Source organism: Lipophrys pholis, assembly GCF_963383615.2.
Source record: "Lipophrys pholis genome assembly, chromosome: 10".
Lineage (NCBI taxonomy): Eukaryota > Metazoa > Chordata > Actinopteri > Blenniiformes > Blenniidae > Lipophrys > Lipophrys pholis.
Window position 1 is genome coordinate 20,356,223 of NC_137640.1, and position 21,120 is coordinate 20,377,342.

At 43.9% G+C, this 21,120-nt stretch overlaps 1 protein-coding gene and 1 long non-coding RNA gene across 2 annotated transcripts; one reads left to right on the top strand and one right to left on the bottom strand.

Moving 5' to 3' along the window:
• Positions 1-5,704: 5,704 nt before the first annotated feature.
• LOC308115921 (cornifelin homolog A-like) lies at positions 5,705-8,538 on the top strand. The gene is made up of 4 exons (XM_080473798.1): positions 5,705-5,736; positions 7,034-7,134; positions 7,294-7,481; positions 7,598-8,538. The coding sequence occupies exons 2-4, from the start codon at positions 7,068-7,070 to the stop codon at positions 7,817-7,819; spliced, it is 477 nt and encodes a 158-aa protein (XP_080329924.1). The 5' UTR covers positions 5,705-5,736; positions 7,034-7,067; the 3' UTR covers positions 7,820-8,538.
• Positions 8,539-15,044: 6,506 nt separating this feature from the next.
• On the bottom strand, positions 15,045-16,593 carry LOC308115346. Its single transcript, XR_013935683.1, has 4 exons — positions 16,331-16,593; positions 15,890-15,989; positions 15,547-15,734; positions 15,045-15,457 (listed from the first exon to the last, which is right to left on the bottom strand). It is a non-coding gene; the product is annotated as an uncharacterized lncRNA (long non-coding RNA).
• Positions 16,594-21,120: the final 4,527 nt, after the last annotated feature.

A 21,120-nucleotide genomic window follows, 5' to 3' on the forward strand; every position in this document is an offset into this window, starting at 1 on the left:
GAGCAGTCTGGCCAAAAACAGGCATCTCCAAGCACAACGCTGCATGGCAGCGAGGAATCCCAACGACCGCGACACAGCGGAATTATCTGGCAGAGGTGTGGCGTGAAGACCAGGGTTTTATAGGCAGGATGATGAGCTGGGTGGAGTCAGGTGTGCCTCGTCTGCTGCTGGAGAAACCAACCACGCCCCCAGCCACTCCTACCTGCGGGAGAGGAGCGCAGAGAGGGGAGAAGAAAAAAGAAGAAAACAGCAAAAGAAAAACCCCTACAACAAAACGCAAAACAGAATCATCACATTAAATCTTGTGAAAATTTGTACAAGCGTCAGATGTGGCAAAAAATATATGTATTTTATGGTCAATGCACATGTGTCTGGCAAAACGACTCCATAGCGCCCCCTAGATTGCTTTCACATTTGTAACATCTACTACTGGTAATATCTAGTAGACATATGAAGCTCAACGAGCTGCAGAAACACGTTATTGACACCCTTACTGACCGGACGTCTGCTATTTTGCATTGTGCGTGATCATTTTTAAACAAGGGCCTCCGAGAGGTTAAGCCCGAGAGACTTAAAATTTGGCCATCAGGCCTTCCTGATGAAAACAGAATGTTATTCAAAAGTCAAAGAGCGTTGCCATGGCGCTCCATAGTGATGGCCAAATGAAGCTTCATGAACCACTGTCTTTATTTTGTGAAGCCCCTAGATGGCGCTGTCTGTTCAACAAATGTTTGAAAGCACACTTCATTGCCAGTCTCTTGGACTCTGGCTTCAAACCAAGCGTGCCATCTGGTGTAGTCAGAAAAAAAAGAAAGTGGTTCATGAACCTTCATTGAGGCTTCATTTGGCCTTCACTAATTAGAGATGTTTTTCCAGTGATGGACATACTGCAGCTGTTGGGAGAGAAAATAAATAAATCACGTCTTTTATTGAAAAAGAAGTGAGTGTGTTTGTGTTACTACCTTGCCAGCCTCTATAATCCATTTATATCTCCTCTTCTGGCCTCTTCTATATAGCTTGACTTAAATGTATTTAAAAGTCAATTTACTGAGCTGAAAACAAAATGAGTGATCAATATAATTACGGATGTCCCGATCCAATCAGTAGATATCGGATCGGGGCCGATATTAGTGATTTGTGAGTGATCGGGGGCCGGCAAATCCAGCCGATCACCCCGCCGACCTAAAAAAAACAAAAAAAACGTGGTCCGCAACGTCACCTAATAACCACAACAATCACGGACTACAAGCTCCGGTCGAGCTGCAGAAGCTAGAAGCAGGCGGAGTGGGGCCATAGACCTATAAAACTATAGTTATATACAGTGGTGTATGTGTTTATGTGCAGAAGTCTACTTCTAAATTTCTATGTGGTCTTTCTTCTTCTGCTTTTTTATTGTGTTTGGTGAGTCACAGCACCCCTAAAGGCCTAGCATGTGTGCTACATGCCCTGAGGCCTCGTCTTGAGCCGTGTTCATAGTGAGGTGTGGACAGAGGTTTTTTGGGAGAAGGCCAGGGAGAAAAAAGATCGTTTTTTCATTGTGTGGATGTACCCTCAGTTTACAACAACTAAAGAGAAAGAGAAGATTTTTGATTCAATAAGTGAGTTTTACAATAATTTCTAGTTAAACAAAGCTTCTGCCAATAGTGCTTTTAGCTTCAGACATCTTAGTTGCTCCAAAAATAGACTATTGAGTATATTTGCAAAAGCAATGTGAGTATCGGATCGGTTTCAGTAGTTCTGGTCGAGTTAAAGTCTTCACATTTCCTTTCACAACAGCTACAACCTGCATTGAGTTTGAATCAACACAATGAGTCGTGTTCTTCAAAGAGGACATTTGCATCAATGTACATGAGTTTCATTGCCTCGCCCAATTGTTCATATATACGGCACTTACCAGGCTTAGAATTTGCTTTACTCGCAAACCCAGAATAAATACATGAAGAAAAAGAACAATCAATTAGATAAACATTGGTATTGTGAAAACAATGAATATATTAGATTGTATGTCCACTTTTGGTTTCGTTTCTCTGTGCCTGAAGGTTCAGGTTTTTCAGGTTTTATTGTTCACGTTGAGCCATCTGGCTCTACGTATCTCTGTTTGTTTTTCATTGACACAAAACACAAGGGGCATTGAACATCATCCATCCTATCGCCCTTACTAAGTTCAAGGCAGGATCTCATTTACAATGATCTGAAAAATAAGCACTGCTGTTTTTGTGGACCAAGTAAATTAGAGTGAAAGGTGCAAAAGCAGAGAAATTACATTCTAAAATGACTTTCCATTCACTTGTCTAAAGAACCCACAAGTGAAAACAAGGTTTGAATCTAGTACGCATACACTTCCTGCAAACTATAGATTACAACCACAGGTGACAGCAAAACAGTTACAGATCACACCAAACAGTCAGATACCAGCAGTGCTTTATTGGAAGACAAGACATAAGCAGTATCTGGATACAGCTGAAGTGTATTGATGATGACAATCTATAATGATGACGTGTCCGCCCCTACACTCCAGTACAGTCGTCTGAGTCTGAGCTCTGTGCAGAAGTGTTTGTCATGTATTCAGGAATTGGGAGGAAGCCAGGCATGTCGGGGTCATGGCCTGGGTAGTCATTGTGAGATTAGGTTACAAGGCTGATAGTGTAGAAGCTCAGTACCTACGGCACATTTAATGAAATTCACAACTCCAGTCATCACACAAAGAATGACACAGCAACCGCGAAAGAAAAAAAAAATAGACGCGATCACATGTACAATGGTGATGATGGAGAGGGTGATTGTTTTCCATTTACCAAACACTGAATCAAACGCATCAACCAAAGAGGTATGAACATTCAAGTGCTCTACCAAATCATTGTGATGTGACTCAAGACTGTCCAAGGCACATGGAACAGAAGCATCGGGGGTGGTAATATCTGGGATAAAGGTGCAGACAGAAGTCACCGTTCACCTAAGTCTTTCAGAGAGGCCTTCGATGGCGTCATGTGTAAAATTCACAAAACATTGTTGATTGTAATAGAGATAATGAATCCAGTCCACATTACAGTTAATTATGGTCCAACAGAAAATGGGGAAGAACAGAATTCAGAATTCTGGTACGTTTACTTGACTGAAAACTGAAAGGACACAGTTTGTGTCACAGTGGATTTGCTCGTGGACCTTTTGAAAAAACAGATTTAAGAAGCACAAGTGCTTAAATGATTTTAACAAACAAAACTATGCAGGTTGTTTCTGTGTTGAGATCTCTGCCTTTATCTGTAGTTCACAGGGTCTCACAGTCACAGTTGTTTATTTACATGGTATTATAGCGCTGCATTTCAAGCGTTGCTGTGGCACTCTCCCACCAATGGTGGCGCTGTGGTACTTCAGAATGAAATGGTGACGATCACGTATGCCACCATAATGGCCTTCCACTGATGGGGGTACTGTGGTGCTAGTGCTTTGGAACAAAACAGCGTTGATTATGTAGGTGGCCATATTGGTGGCGATTTTTACAGCTGCAGCCAGCAGGTCTTGGATTTTTTTCATTATATTTATATCATATGCATAATAAACAAATTATATATGGTGCACTATATTGAGTTTTTCAATGTGTGTGACACATTCAAAAATGACAAAAATGATAAAAGGTGATATTAAAAACAAGTCCATGGTGTAAAAAAGGATGGGAACCACTGATGTAAAGGATGGACCTGATATGCAATTAAAGTTGAGCCTCAACGCAGGACATGCAGTTGGTGCCCACTGTACTCTGAGTTGAGAAGGTAAGATGCTTGTACCTCATGTTGTCTTGTGAGTCAGTCTGGTGTGATGAGCCTGTGGTTAGCAGGTGAAAATCGTAACAAATCAGTGGAAAAATAACTAACAAGAAAATCACAGTCTAAAAACCAACCATTCCCCTTAAACCACACGGGCGTGGGTAGATGAAGGACTGCCAGGGGCGTCGTCGTTCCATCATTCTGCAAAATGCAGTCACTCAGTCAGTATGGAGCTCACCTGTGAAACTCAAGTGGCATGTGAGTTTACATTAACACCATTACATAAACAGTCAGCAATGTAACAAAGGTAGAGTGAAGGGCAACATGGAAGGCGGTGTCCCCCGGGGATGACACAGGAACTCATCAGAGTGTCACTTGAAGACTTAGTGACCAATGTGAGAACGTCCTCTTAATCAAACATCGCATGCACCGTTGTTTTCAACACACTGAAACAGCCATTCTCGGGTTGGATTAGGGGGAAGGCTGGTCCGTGTTTTTAGAAGGTGGTGTTGATATCTTTCTGCAGTGGCTGGAATTCGGAAGGACCTCCGAGACCTTCACAGGGACGTGGGTGTTGTGTAGCACCCGGAAAGGTCCTTGTCATTTCTTCTAAACTCTCTGATGATCACCCAGCCATTTGGCTGGAGGTTGCGGAGCTGATGAATGCTGGTTTTGGGACTGCTCGTTTCATCAAGGAGACTTGTGACAAAACAGAGGCGAGGCTTTGACCATATGTCCTCCGTTTGTGGATGGTAGGTAGATGTGGCGTCTTTCAATGTCCATTTGTCTAATAGAGCAATGAAGAGCCAGTAATGCAGCTCTGTTCAGAACAAGCTGGAGCTTGGCAAGGTCTTTCTTTAATGTACTAAACCAAACTGCTGGGCAGTAGCCTAGATGGGCCTAAGACTAACAACTTGACAGCCATTTGGATTGTTCCGGTGCTATTTAACAAATATCAGACATTATGTTGAAATTTGAGAAGAGGCAAGGAGCACCATAGGAAGATAACAAACCTTGTCCTACCCAGTTGAAAAACTGCATTAGAAACTTATTTAACGTAATTAGTTTAATCTTGGGGAATATTTTGTGTAATGTTCTCCTTTCTGAAGCTCCTAATTGTCAGGGTTGTGCAGGGTGGACCCAAACTCAGACTCAGCCAGTTCCGTAAAAAAGAGGTTTATTGCAACAAAGTCCAGGGAACACGAGGGCAACGAGATGAGAGGGATGACAAGAGGCGAGACATGTTGACGAGACGACCCGACCAACAGCCGGAGAAGAGTTTAAATACACAAGGAAGGGGTGGCCATTGGTTAATTGGAAACACAAGGTGAGACATACAGAGACCTGACACTAATCATCTGTCTTCCTGATGGAACTTGCACACTTAAATTATTATCCATTTACTCACCAGTAGAATCTTTTGGAAGAAGCTTACTTATTGAATTAAAGACATATAGAATTAAATACACCCAACTGACTGTGATCGTCATTGTGTGAGTGTGCATCTATGTGACCCTGTGCCTACATTTAAATGCAAAAAGGTTCATTTGAAGTCCGTAAATACTTCATGTACATTGCAACCCAGATACAATTTTCAAATACTACTTTGCGAACATGTGTCATATTGATATCATTAGTACTGCCAATGAAAAGAGCCAATCAGTCAAATAAGTCCAAATCAGACTCATTGTGAATTATTATTATCGTTATTTTAATTGTGACTTATGTCCCGCACATACAGAGAATTGAATTTGCTTTACTCTCAAATCCAGAATAAATACATGAGCAAATAACATAATCAATTAAATAAACATTGGTATTATGAAGACAATGAATATATCACATTGTACATTCACTTTAGTTTTCATTTCTCTGGATCTGAAGTTTCCGGTTTTTCAGGTTTTTATTGTTCATGTTCAGCCTTGCTGCACTGACTCATTGCATCAGGGGCCAAGAACGTGTCTGGACGCAGGAGGTGAGAGCTTTACATTTCCAATACGGAGATTTACCAACATGCATCGTTTTCTGAACTTTTCTTTTTTCTTAGAAAACATAGGTTGGGCATCCAGAAGATTCGTATATGTTACCAGTTGGACAGTTAGGTTTGTTTGTTTGATGTTGTGAGAACAGTGGATTCTATCCTTCAAGGATAACTAAGGATGTAGTTGTGACAATGAAGAAATTCAAAAATACCAACTGATTAATTTAACATCTGATAGATTCCTACTGAATTAGTTTGTGGTGCTGAATAGGTAAACAAAACAAAACAAAACAAAACACCTTCAAATTGGGACGAGAGGTTGCCATTTCAACATCATTATAATATATTGAATTCCTATATGCTTAACTCATATGAAAGCCATTGATCTTACAATCTTTGAAGGCAACAGTATTATTTGAATTACTGTATTGGTTTTTATTTAGACGTTTAGAAACTTTATCTCTTTGAGAAAAAAAGGGAGTTGGGAGTCTCAAAGTCAGCAGTCAGACTAATTATGGTTGTATTCTACATGTTAACCATGTAGCTAAAGAGAATTCAGCAGAATTACTGCTTTAAAGCACAAAACATGTGTAGCTGTAGTTATTGTTGTATTTCAAGACATGAAACTTGTATTTTTCTTCATGTGTGTCTGGATCAGAAAATAATCTGTATGCAACACATTGACAACGTGCTGAATTCATGTTTTTGTTAAAACATTATGTCTAACTTCATTACTTTGTTTTGATTTGATTTGATTTCTTTATTTGAAAGTTTATTTTGGACATGTGAGAACAACAAAACAAAAACGAATAAAAAATATAAAACAAAGAAACATAACGGAGCAAAGCAAGCTTAAATAATTAATAGATGAGTAACTTTTGTCAGAGGTATTCTGTCATTAATTGTTGTACTACAGGCAATGCATATTTGTAAATGTTAATGAAAACAGTGCTGCAAGTGAAAAAAAAAACGGTTATCCTCAGCGATAAAAGCATTGCTGCTGTTATTAATCATTTATTATATTTGTGCATTTTACATACAAAAGAATCTAAATATACTCATACTATTTCCTATGCTAGATGTCAACTGTATAAAATGCTCTGCAGGTTTTAAGTTTCAGTTTACTGAAACATCCTGGTTTCACATGAACAGGTTTTGCAACAAGGCACTCCAACGTCTTATCAGATTGTCCAATATAGAGATGAAAATATGCTTCCTCATGTTGTTTAAGTTCAAAAGCCGCCTGTACTATTAGTGTCACATTTGAGTTTCTGTTACATTATTTTCACAGACGAACTGTTTATCTGAACCTGAAGCGAATCCAAATGGCAGAAAGACCCTTGACTGATTGGGCCTCTGGTGTCTGGGACTGCTTTGAGGACGCAAGTACTTGTAAGAATCAAACTATCATCTTTAATTCAAATCTACCATTGTTTTCTATTGGCCTAATTTTGTTTTATCTCATCCTTTTGTTTTATCCTACTTCTTTTTTACTGCTTTTGAACATGAATAGGTGGTTTTCAATAATCAATAAATTCCTACGTTTCCCAGGTTGCTATGGCTTCTGGTGCGGTCCTTGCCTGGCTTGCACAGTTTCAGGAAGGTTTGGAGAGAACAACTGCCTCCCGTTGTGTGACTTTTGCGGTCCTGCTGTACTGGGTTACTGTGGTATCCCTCTGTGTGTCCCTCCTGCAGTTTTGTCAATGAGGGCTGCAATGCGCAACAGATATGATATCAAGGTACAAGACACTGAACTGTGTTTATTTTTGGAGCCTACTGACTCAATGAAAGCAGTTTAGTAACAGCTAATTAATAAACATTACAGTCAGTAAATGTTTTGTGTGACTCTTTACAGGGTTCCCTTTGTAAGGACATTGCGATTTCATGCTTCTGCTCTTGGTGCGCCTGGTGTCAGATGCATAGGGAGTTGAAGGAGCGCAAGAAGACCCCTGTTGTCATCAACATGCAGTCTCAAGGCTTTGTCAGTTCCCAGCCTGCTCCTGTGATGATGATGCCTGTGAACCCAGCTCCCGGTTACTTCACAAACCCACCGGGGGTCATTGTGACTTCAAGATAAAAACAAAACGTCTGCATTTTCAATGTCATTAGGATGATCTCAATGATGCAGAAGTAATCATATATCATCCATGTAACCACAGATAATGAAACTATGGGGTGAAATCAATTCATTTTGTGACTAAATATAGTCAAATAATCACTTGGTATATTAATCATTAATAAATGTGTCAATATGCAATACCCAGACTTTTACTGTAGGCTCCAAATACACATCTGGGAAAAATACTTTTTGTTGTAATTGCTGTCATTAGTAGAGGCCTCAGCCCGACAGGCTGGTGGCTATATTGGTGCAGCCACTGACTCACGACTTATAAACTGTTTCCATGTGCTTTCTAAAAATATACATCCATGTGAGTGTTGAACCTTCTACACTGACTGAATAAAGTTTTATTGAACTTAGTACTTACTTCTACAAAATGTAGGAGGGATACTCTTGTTTCCTTCTTGATTGCCTCTTTCATTCAGTTAATCTGTGCGAACACAGCTCTCATGGTACCCGTGAGCTCTGAGGACAGTGTGGATCAATCTAATCAACACAGAGCAGAATATTTCTCTGCAACTTTCATTATGAATTGACGTGTGTCTGAACACCTTTTGCTGTGTTTTAATCCAATAAATTTTTTGGGAAATAATTTCATTGCGTCTGACATTTTGTCAAACCCAGCGGACGCCACACGTTTGCTCAATGATTTCTATGTTCCAACAAGATGTCCAGGTATCTACACTTTCACTTTCTTTAAATGTCTACTTTATTCAACTTACGGATTAAGCCAGAGGCGGCTGGTGATAAATATTACAGGTGGGGCTCTTCATTATGATTGACTTTCAGCCAATGTTAACTTCATTCAATTACAGTGCGTTTATAAACCATTTTACAACAATCTTGCATTTTTTAGATCGAGAGAAATCCCCAGTGATGAAACTTTAAAGTTCTTTTAAACAGCTAGTGAACAGAGAGGACTTATTAATATGACTCTTTTATTACCAACGTTGTAAACAAATACAAGCATAAGCTTCATGAGTCCATTTTAGAAAATTAATGTGTTTTGGGGCTTGTTCACTTGAAATGACAGTCTGAGTTTAGGAAAAAACAAAGGGTATATCAGGTAGTATACTATCAAACAACACATCGGTCCATCTTTCAAAGCATTTACTGGAAGAACGGGCTTTAATGGCAGGAATAATTTTACCGCTACTGCAGCATTATGTGACATTTATCAGGTGCAATTGGTGAGCTTTTAGTCAAATACACATGCAAACCCAACATTACCTTGAGCTTGGCATTAGACACATGCACGTGCTACTTGCACATACTGCTTCTCAGAAGACGCCAGAGCTCCTGCGTCAAACCAAGTGTTGTAGTATCATCAGCAGGGGACAAGTGAAGGCTGCAGTGAGAAAAATGAGCTCTTAACACATTTTGTACCTCACGGCGATGAGGAAGAGGCTTCGCTTGTGTGTTGACATTTTGTTACAGAGTTACTGATGCCAGAAGTGTGAATCTGTGAATGTCTTGACAACTTAACTGAAGGTCCGTGCAAATGAGAGCCTGCAGTATGTGTTCGCTGCTCCAGCATCTTTGTCTCCCAGTAATGCCTTTTTGGATGTAAACCCAAAGTGTGACACTCAATTCACATTTGGAAAAGTGATTGATCAAAAAATTGTTCCTTGAAATGAATTAGGGATTCTTTTTTGAAGTGTTGCAGTGAAACGTTTCCACCGCTCTTGTGGAAACGTATTTTTTTCTATTTTGGATGTGTAGAATGAGTCTGTTGTTTGCGAAGGCACCCCGTTCTCTGACGAGAGGACGTAATATTTGTGGGTTTATTTGGGACGCTAAGTAGCAATATGGGAAAAGCGCAGAGTAAAGCTGATCCAATGAAAAGGACGAGTGTATGAGAAAGAATGAAAGAGGTTACAATTGAATGAATATTGAGTATTGAAAACAGAAAACAATACAGATTATAATTGCTCACACCCCCGACTAGTCCAGTTGCCACAGATGATATTTTTAATGACCACAAATAATGTATTTTTTTAATGTATTTTTTTTAATGTATTTATTTTTTGTTTTTTTGGGGGGACCTCTTGTTTTTGCACATCCCTTGCAGCCATTTGTCCACGTTATGTTGTCGGACAGGCGCAGCTGGATCTGCACGCTCTGCTCTCTCTGCAGTCCAAAGTCTCAAAAGGTGCCTGGAACACACAACCACACAGTGAGAAAAGGACTTTTTAAAGGCAAAATACTGAACAGCTCTTCAATAATTTAACACAGGTTGACAGAGGTCCAAAAACGTTGCAGGTATTCAAAGTGTCTTTCTCCAAATCCAGCTTCGGTCCTGAATTTGAGCCTAAAAGTCTCTTTAGATTCAACTATTGTGTGTCTGAGTATGTTACTTAGTTTGGTCGTATGTCTTGTTACAGTTACTACCAAGTATTTCTAGCTAGGAAGTCTGCCTGTATGCAGGCTTCCTGAGACACTTTGGTTGTGCCGATGTCATTCTGCGTAATACATCTTAAAGAGGATTTCGACTGTGGGCTTCACCTGTCTGTCTCTTGATGTGTCTGGAGATCAGTCCCAGCAATCCCAGCTACTCAGGCAGCTGGGATTCCTCCTACTCTTCTGTTTTTTCTTGTTCCTTCGGCTGGGCTTTGGCTCCTCCAGCTGCTCATTCTCCACCAGGACCTCCGGCTTCTGAGATTCCTCCGGCTTCTCAGACTCCTGCAGCAACTGGAAGAGCTTCATTAACTGGTTCTTCCTCCTCCGTGTCCCCTGACTGAGCTGCGGCTCCTCCGGCTCTTGAAACTCCTCCAGATGTTGACGTTCCTCCATCTTCACCGGCTCCTGACACTCCTCCGGCAGCTGAGGCTCTTCCAGCCCCTGAAGCTCCTCCCGAACCTGAGGCCCCACCTGCTTCTGAGGCCTCCGTCTTCTCCGGCTGGGCTTTGGCTCCACCATGACCTCCAGATGCTGCTGTCCCTCAGTGTTCTCCGGCTCCTGAGAACCCTCCAGCTGCTGAGACCCTCCCAGCTTCTGCGGCTCCTCTGGCCTCTGAGGCCCCTCCATCCCCTGACGCCCCTCAGATTTCTGAGGTTCCTCCAACTCCTTAGAGTCCTCCACTTGCTGTGGCTCTTCTGGGCTCAGGCGTTCCTCTGGCTCCTGAGGCTCCTCTGGCCTCTCCAGTTGCTTTGTTTGCATACCTCTGGTGTTAGTTGTTAGCAGGCTGGGGTACAGCTGAGCTGCTGGGATGCAGCTCCTTTCTCCCCAGTGTTCACGGAGCAAGAAGACTGGAAGAGAATCTCTCCAAAAGAGGTGGGGGGGAAATCGAAAGTGTTGAATCCTGGGGGCCTCCACCCATCGGTGACTAGCTGAGAATGGGGGCAGTCAGTGTCACTGTGTGGATGAAACTGGCAAGAACTGGGATAAATGGTTTTCTTTTGTTTGCATACAGAGAGGTGGCACACGCTTCAACTGTTCTGTCTCCTTTTGAGTTGCTGTATGGCAGACAGGTTCAGGGATGTTGGACTTGCTGAAGGAGAGCTGGGTGGCTGGTGAGACAAGCTCAGCAAAAACCAGTCTTATCTCTCACATCCTCCAGATGAGAGACAAACTGGGCACTTTCCGAGAAAAAGAACATTTGGAAAAAGCTCAACACAACCAAAAGGTATGGTATGACAATGATGCCCAGAACAGAGAGCTGGAAACAGGTGTTAGTGTTGCTATAAACGAGACTCTGTAAGTTATTGGCTAAATGGGAGGGTCCCTATACTGTTCCGAGGAAGGTGGGCCCAGTGACGTATGAAATTTCATGTCCTGATGAAGCCAAAGTTAAACAAATACTACATGTAAACCTGTGTTGGGGCCAGAGCTCCATGAACTCCTCCAGAGGTTTTTCCCCCGAAAGGAAAACACCAGGGACAATGGATAGGCCATAAAACAGCAGAGGAGCGAGCCAGACCCCGGAAGTGGCCAATGAGGACGCTTGAATCCGACCCGAACACAGCAGGGGTCCAAACCCAAATTGGTGACATCTTTTTCCCTCATCAGGATGGTAAAGAGAGCACCAAGCAGAAACAAAGAGACAGAACCAACGCCAGCCCGCTGGACGAGCAGGACCCAGTTTGGACTACATCTTCTGTTTTCCGCTATTTTTCCTGTTTTTGGGAGATTCTGGAGACCAGAGCCAGTGTCGTCTCCTCCCAAGATCATCCTCTCAGTTGCACTCCTGCAGCTGGAGCCAGGCCTCTAATTTCAGGACGCTGAAATTAAGACCCGGTAACAACCAGTTACCACCGCCTCCCAGAACCAACAGCACCACGGACGGTGCTGTCCAGAACTGGAGGGTGAGAGCGTTTGTCTGGGCAGAGAATAGTTAGAATGATGTTCTGTTGAAAATGCAATGTGTTTCCATGTGCCGCTCAGAAGGCAGCAGCATCTCATGTTGTTTGTGTATGCGCATTCACGCGCACCAAGTCTTGAACTCTGGTTTTCCACCTCAGAACCAGAGGTCCAAGTGAGCTCCAGGCCCACTGGGAGCTCTGTGTGGAGCAACCAGGGTTCAGAACCGAGCCTCACAGAATTCTCTGTCTTTCTCTTGTCTTCATTCTCTCTCATCTCTCCCCCCTCTTTCAGTAACCCGCAGATATGCGCCCCCCTTACCTGATCAAGATAAGCTCACACACACTGCTGCATGTAACACCTATCTGTTAGCTGCTGCAAGAGCAGATCTGCCGTGATCACAAGAGCCCTGACTGCAGGTCCCGACCTCCACTTAGGGCTCAGAACCGGGCCAACGGAACCGCCCGTTCGTTACGCCCTCGGTAGACTAACTCGCTCCGAGACCGCCCTCGCGCACGCGCGCTCGACGGACGTCTTGTTTATCTGGCCGCTGAGCAACCGCCGTGTCCCCAGAAAGAGCGAGTCAAACGCCCCTAGTGGTCGCGTGGGTCATCGCAATCCCTCTTGACATCCACCGGGTGGACACATCAGGTTATTGCGCTATCCCTCTGCGCGCCGCCGCACGCCCCTAGTGGTCGTCACAGTCACCGCATTGACCCGTCGACGTCTGCCTCCACCTGGTGGACGTTCGAGGTCATCACACCCCCTCGTCACGCACGCACGCACGCACGCACGCAGGCACGCACGCACGCACGCACACGCACACACACACACACACTCTTTGTACATAGTGTTTGCTGTTTAATAGATTAGATCTCCATGTTAGATGTCGTTTGCTATTTGAATGTGTTGATTTATGAGATGATTTCCGAATTATTTATGAATTAATACATTTTAATTAATAAACGCCTGTCAATTCACTGGTTTGTAACAGTCTGTGCTCGGATCTCACACCTTCCAATCTATTTAAGATGGTTATATTTTATGCAGAAATATTAACTAACTTAAATAAACTTTTTTACAAACGAGACTGATATTTTGGTATTAGCTATTTCCAAGTTTATCTGGTGGTGCCCCGATTTATTATTAATACATAAATAAGAAATGTATGCAAATTAATAAAAAAATTTATTAAAAATTATTTGACAATTTTTCATTTTTTTGTTTGTTTTTAAAGTAATTATTCAATTACTTTAGGAGTTGTTAATGAGTAAATGACCGTTTACTTCCATTAATAATTTCAATATTTCATAAATTACTTCCAGTGATTTATTACTTTTAGTAATCTATAACTTACAGTAATTATATGCTAATAACCAACCATAAACCCCAACACCTGTGAAAAGAATACTATCACAGAGCCATCCAAAGGAGTGAGGAGCATATTTTGATGATCCAACATGTTCAGCCAGAAGAAAATACGAAGCTGAAGAAGCTGACATGAGGCTTTCCAGAGAAAAAACGAAGCCGCAAACCCGTCCAGAGCATCTGACTCAGGAACAGTGGCATCAGCTGGGTAAGATTAAACAGTCTTTTCCATCTCTGTTCTCTGAAAAGCCAGCAGCATCTTGAGGTTGTCCTGGCCAAGATACAGAAAGCCAGCCTGACCCTCATTGCAGCTAAGTGCTCTTGGGCTCAAGAAGAGGTGAGATATCTTGGGTACCTAGTTGGTCGTGGACAAATAAAATAGAGAAGATAAAGGCTGTACAAATGATTCCCAGGCATAAAACAAGCAAGTAAGGTCTTTTCTAGGATTAATGGGTTGGAATAGAAGATTAATTTCCCATTTTGCTCCAATAGCAGCCACTCTCACATTTAATGACGAAACCAGCTTCGAAAGTGATTTGGAGCACTGACTGTGCGGATGCATTCCAGCAGTTAAAAATGCAACTGTGTCAAGATCCTGTGTTGCAGAGCCCCGACTTCACCAAACAGTTTCCGGTACAAGTGGTTGCTCCGATCCTATTTCTGACAAAGAAACTGTTTGATCGGGAGAAAAAGTATTCTACTGTGGAAAAAGAAGGATTGGCTATATAGTGGGCTTTTGATTCATAAACGTAGAATCTGTTGGGTAGAGAGTTTGTCCTGCAAACTGACCACAGACCGTTGACCTGGATGCACTCAAAACAACACCAGAATGGAAGAATCCTTTGTTGGTGCTTCGCTCTCCAGCCATACCAGTTAAGCCATACACCATTGTCCTGGTAAGGAGGATCTTATTGCAGATTATCTCTAACGTTTATCTGACAAGTGTGGACCAGAAGGGGGAGGAATTGAGAAATGTTAGGAAGCACCAGCTTCCTCTCAGCCTGTTCGGCATCAACATTGGTTGTTTTACTATGAGTTTCCCTAACCAAATAGTATTTTGTTTATTTTGTTTGTTGGACCACAGCATTGATGGTCTTGTTTTGAATGTCCCTAACCAAATGGTAATTTGTTAAGACGAGGGAGGAGCAGAGGTGATATGGCGTGTGCACAGCTCATGAAGAAGGAAATTGTTCTTTTGTTTGGGGGTGATTTCCCCATGATGGTTTTGTTTTTGGAGGAGAATCAAGGAAATAAAGGTGGATTGTGAGCCTGCAGCTCTCTTCTGCCGTGGTGTTTCTGTCCTCCTGAAGCCTCTGCAGTGGGGCTTCACCCTCACCTCGCAACAGGTTGAACACTCACATTGATGTACATTTTTTGAAAGCACATGAAAACAGTTACTATATAATTCAGTTGTTTTAAGAGTCCATGACTGCACCAATATAGCTACCAGCCTATAGGCCTGAGGCCCTTTTTCACAGCTGAGGATTTGGAGCCCAAAGAAACAGTCTTCAAACTTAATGCATATCGACACATTTATTAATGATTAATCTACAAAGTGATTATTTGATTATATTCAGACACAAATTTGACATAATTAATTGATTTCACTCCATAGTTTCATTATCTGTGGTTACATGGATGATATATGATTACTTCTGCGTCATTGAGATCATCCTAATGACATTGAAAATGCAGACGTTTGTTTTTTTATCTTGAAGTCACAATGACCCCCGTTGGGTTTGTGAAGTAACCTGGAGCTGGGTTCACAGGCATCATCATCACAGGAGCAGGCTGGGAACTGACAAAGCCTTGAGACTGAATGTTGATGACAACAGGGGTCTTCTTGCGCTCCTTCAACTCCCTATGCATCTGACACCAGGCGCACCAAAAGCAGAAGCATGAAATCGCAATGTCCTTACAAAGGGAACCCTGTAAAGAGTCACACAAAACATTTACTGACTCACTGCTTTCATTGAGTCAGTAGGCTCCAAAAATAAACGTAGTTCAGTGTCTTGTACCTTGATATCATATCTGTTGCGCATTGCAGCCCTCATTGACAAAACTGCAGGAGGGACACACAGAGGGATACCACAGTAACCCAGTACAGCAAGACTGCAACAGTCACACAACGGGAGGCAGTTGTTCTCTCCAAACCTTCCTGAAACTGTGCAAGCCAGGCAAGGACCGCACCAGAAGCCATAGCAACCTGGGAAATGTATTTATTGATTATTGAAAACCACCTATTCATGTTCAAAAGCAGTAAAAAAGAAGTAGGATAAAACAAAAGGATGAGATAAAACAAAATTAGGCCAATAGAAAACAATGGTAGATTTGAATTAAAGATGATAGTTTGATTCTTACAAGTACTTGCGTCCTCAAAGCAGTCCCAGACACCAGAGGCCCAATCAGTCAAGGGTCTTTCTGCCATTGGATTCACTTCAGGTTCAGATAAACAGTTCGTCTGTGAAAATAATGTAACAGAAACTCAAATGTGACACTAATAGTACAGGAGGCTTTTGAAATTAAACAAGATTAGAAAGCATATTTTCATCCCTACATTGGACAATCTGATAACGCGTGTAAACTGAAACGTTCAACCTGCAGAGCATTTTATACCAGTGACATCTAGCAAAAGAAATAATATAGCTATATTTAGACTTTTCTGTATGGAAAATGCACAGAAATAATAAACAATCAATAACAGCAGCAGTGCTCACTCATATGACCACTTTTTTTCAGTAACTAATAATCTGAAGCATTAATGTTGGCAAACCAGGAACTAAAGTTACTTATCCAACTCACTGTGCGTTCCTGTTGTCGCGTCCCGCAGGACAGTGGAAAGGAAGACGAGTTCCTTGTCTGTAAAGATGCTGTAACAACAAAATCAAGCTGCTCCTTCACTTTTCTCCAACCACACACACACACACACACACACACACACACACACACACACACACACACACACACACACACACACACACACACACACACACACACACACACACACACACACACACACACACACACACACACACACACACACACACACACACACACACACACACACACACACACACACACACACACACACACACACACACACACAGTCAGCCTCCTATCCCTGTCACACTTGACCCGCCTCCTTCTCCACTCACAGGCCAACTCGCTGTAACGGTGGGTTGGAGTGACACAAAACAATCGGAACCCAGTGAACGCCGTCATTAAAACAACATTGCATCAATAACACAACTGCAGACATGTTACAACATTTTTTTTAATTTTCATTCGTAAAAAGTTATATAGGCAGGACACACATGCACACACGCACACGCACACACACACACATACACACACACAGTTAGGAATCAATCCTGGAATTATGTCTTCGAAGTTTGTCATCATATAATTAACTTGAGAGATAGGACAGTTTCACCAAGTTACACACAAACATATTTTTTTTAAAAAGGGGGAAAAGGGTCATATTTGCAGTTCTGTCAAGACAGAATTATAATTAATATTTCCTGGTTGTGGAAACAAACATTTTTTTAAATAATTTCTTCTCCCTACAAATATTTCCAATTCCTTAAATGAAATATCTGGAATAACTTAAACTGAAACAGACACAGAGAGCAGTTTGTTGACCAATTTAATTGAACCCAGAAAGCTCTGCATTTCATTAAGGTTCACCTGAGCTCTGCTGCCCCCTGGTGGAAACAGGCACTGCATCGCGTCAGGAACAGCGTCCCTCTTAAAAAGTTAAAAGCTTTTCCCTCACCTTTTCCCCCTTAAAATTCTAACAAGTGAATGACTTAATAATTGCCCCCAATCCCTTTCCATTATTGAGTTTCCACAATATATATTGGCTTTAAAAGAATACGTTTTAAAAAGATGACGCCGTCTTTTGATTTTTGGTGGATGTGTTCTGCCGAATTTGGCGCCACTGTTAAGTTTGAACAAATCATAGATTGTAAAGCGTGTCTGCAGGATGAAAAGCTGTTTCTGAACTTGAATTAAGGCCTTTTTCAAGTGAAAATGGAAACGTCTTTGTCGTCTGTTTACGCGACAGCAGCCAGGGGTCTGCTGCCTTTATGACCCAAAGAGCCGTTTTCATGATTTTCCACCAGATATAATTTATCTGGAGCAACAAAACACACGCATTACTTAGTACTTAAGTTACTTAGTAACGAGTTACTCTAATATAACCACTTTTTTTATTGTGTGACGGAGCGCTCCTGAGCGCGCCGTCATGCCCGGAATGGAGCGCTCTTGAACGCACCGTCATGCCCGGAGCGGTGCGCCTTTCCAGCGGAGAGAGCCGGTGCTGGAAGCGCGCGCACAGCGCTGTCAGTGTTGTGGGAAAGATCAACTCCAGAAACTGATCCCGGGTCCCTGGACATGCTTCCCTGCTGTAGGCAAAGTAGGGTGCACACTCTTTGCCTACACGTCACACAGACATACACGTCACACGCACACACACACACACACGCGCTTACCTGTGGCTGGAACTGTCAAACGGAGGTACTTCCGGGTTCTCGGTTAAGAGCGCCTAGTGGCGCGCAAAAGGAACGGGGTTATACCATTATAGTGCGGATAATTGGTATACCCTATGGTAACGGGCTTAAACCGGCCTAGAGCAAACCGGTATAAGAAGAGCTGGCCCGAGGCACAATTATGTGAATGTTTCAAATCACGTGAAGAACATTTGTTTTACAGTTACTTAAATTGTGGGGAAAAAACCCTGTAATAAATAGTTGGTTTACCCGAGGGAGGGGCTTATAGTATAAAGGAGAGCTCTGCTCACTTAAACGGGGCTGTCGCTGAGCCTAGGAGTATGGTGGGTTGTCGAGCAGGGAATAAGAACATGAATGTCCTCTACCGAACTAGTTGTTTGTTTGTTTGTTTTGTTTGTTTGTTTCGTTCTAGTTTAAATCCTGCACTGTAAATATGAGCACTTTGGTGTAAATAAAAACCACCTCAAACTGCAGTTTGCCGACTGGCCATCATTTTTGCATCGTGTTCTCTTTCTGAAAACTGGACCCGTGACATTTGGTGTCAGAAGTGGGATGGCCAGTCGACGAGGACACACCCGGTTCTCTGGACAACGATCCGGGCTGCGCTCGCAAAAACAGGAAGCGGCGCAGGGTCCAGCATTAGATGATGGCGCCTGGGACACAGAGGAAGAGGACGAAGGGGGTGCTGCTGCTCGAGCTCTACAAGTACCCCCTGGAGCTCCAAGTGCAGGGGAGGAGCTGGTGGCTGTTATGAGGACTTTCCTGGAGGGACAGCAGAGGCGAGAGGAGGGGTTTCTGGCTGAGCTAAGAGGACTCCGTGCTTCATTCCCAGACCAGAGGCCAGTAGCACCGAGCCCGCCATCAGCCAGGACAACGGCGTCATCTGAGGAGTCATCACTGAGCCATAGTCTGGACCGGCCTACACCACTTCCTCGGCAGCGCTACAGTTCACCCATGGAGGCGCCAAGTCTAAGGGTGAGCAGTGGTGCAGAACTCCCTAGGCCAGAGACCAGACCCTATCGCGACCCCAAGATACCACAGTTTATGGACGGAGAGGACATTGAAAATTACCTGCTTCGCTTTGAGCGTATTGCCAGAACATGGGGTTGGCTAGAGACTGAGTGGGCGTGTCGCCTGGTGCCTCTACTCACTGGGAAAGCACTAGAGGCCTACACGGCCATGGACGAGGAAAGGGCTCACTCGTACCCGGACCTGAAGGCAGCTCTCCTGAGCAAGTTTGACGTCTCACCGGAGACGTACCGTCAGCAGTTCCGGTCCACAGCCGTTCCACCCGGAAAAACCCGACAGAGACTTACCACCGCTTAAAGGGCTTCTACCGGCGGTGGATCCGGCCGGAGCAGCACACCAAGGAGCAGATGGGCGAGCAGATCATCCTGGAGTAGCTTCTTCGTGTCCTGCCGGTGGACATTCGCACCTGGGTGAAGGAGCACGAGCCAACGGATGGGCTAGCTGCGGCCAAGCTGGCGGGGCAGTACCTCAACGCACGAAGGGGAGGTCCAACTGCCTACCACGGTGGTCCCGGTCGTCAGCTGTCTTAACAGCCCAGACCAGCAACCAGAACCAACCCACATCTGCCTGGAGAACCCCGGACTGCACCCAGACCTCGCAGTCCCGGTAAGGAGTTCATCTGTTTTTACTGCCAGCAGCCAGGCCACAAAGCATCTCTATGCCCCCTCAGGAAAGCTAAATTCAACGGTGCCTGTTACACACCCCGTGCCGAGGATGTTCGTGCTGTTGGGCAGCAGCAGCGTTATAAAGACATTAGGATAAATGGGGACCCTGTGACGGCGTTGATTGACTCTGGTAGCTTCCTGACGCTGGTCCGAAGGGATTTAGTGCCAACGGGCATTGTGGACTATAACATACAAAAAGACATCTTGTGTGTGCATGGTGATAGCCATTCCTACCCTACGGCGGAACTAACTGTGGTGGTGGATGAACAACCCTATTTGATGACTGTGGGAGTTGTGGAAAAGTTGCCAGTCGCTGCCATTCTGGGATGGGACTTACCGGTACTGCTGGACGTGCTGCTGGAAGCCGGGGACCAAGAGATTGACTGTGGTCAGGGTTTGCTGGGTCAGGTGATCACCCGTGCCCAGGCCAGAGCGAGGGTGCCGTCTGTTCCAGAGCAACAAAAGGGGCCCGATCTTGAACCCTTCTCAAACATAGACAGTAGTTTGTTTGAGGGGGGCACAAAGGGCCAGAAGAAGTCTCGTCGGCAGCGGCGTTTTGAAAAGCATCTGCAACCCAGGGAACCAGATTGTAAGGATGCGGGAGAAAAAGACTTGTGGAATGTTCCAGGGGACATTGGGGCCTTGCAGAGAGGGGATGAGACTCTAAAGCCGTTGTTTGCTAAAGTGGTTGGGGGGCTGGAGATGGCAAAGGGGGACAAAGAGTGCTATGCTATAGACAGGGATGTTTTGTATGCAGTGGCTGAGGGGGTTAAGCGCCTTGTGGTTCCGGGTTCATGTCGACCGATGGTAATGCACTTGGCACACACCTTGCCATGGGCTGGGCACCTTGGTCGCAACAAAACATACTTACGAATAGCCTCCAAATTTTTTTGGCCTTCTATGTACACAGATGTTAAAACGTATTGCCAAACCTGTCCCACCTGCCAGAAAACCTGCTATGTCCGTCAGTCAGACCGTGCCTACCTCCAACCATTGCCTGTGATCTCCACTCCATTTAGGCGTATAGCCATGGACATTGTTGGCCCACTAGTACGAAGCAGCAGAGGGCACCAGTACATTCTGGTGGTCTGCGATTATGCAACACGTTTTCCAGAGGCTTTCCCCTTGCACACCATCACTGCCCCGGCAGTGCTACGTTGTCTTGTCCAGTTGTTTTCCAGGGTTGGCGTGCCGGACGAGATCGTAACGGACCAGGGGACCAACTTCACCTCCAGACTCCTACAGCTCTTCCATCGACAACTGGGGATTTCTGCACTTAAGACCACCCCGTACCACCCTCAGACGGATGGCCTGGTCGAGAGGTTCAACCAAACGCTAAAAAAGATGTTACAGAAGTTCGTGGCCGACACCGGGCGAGACTGGGACC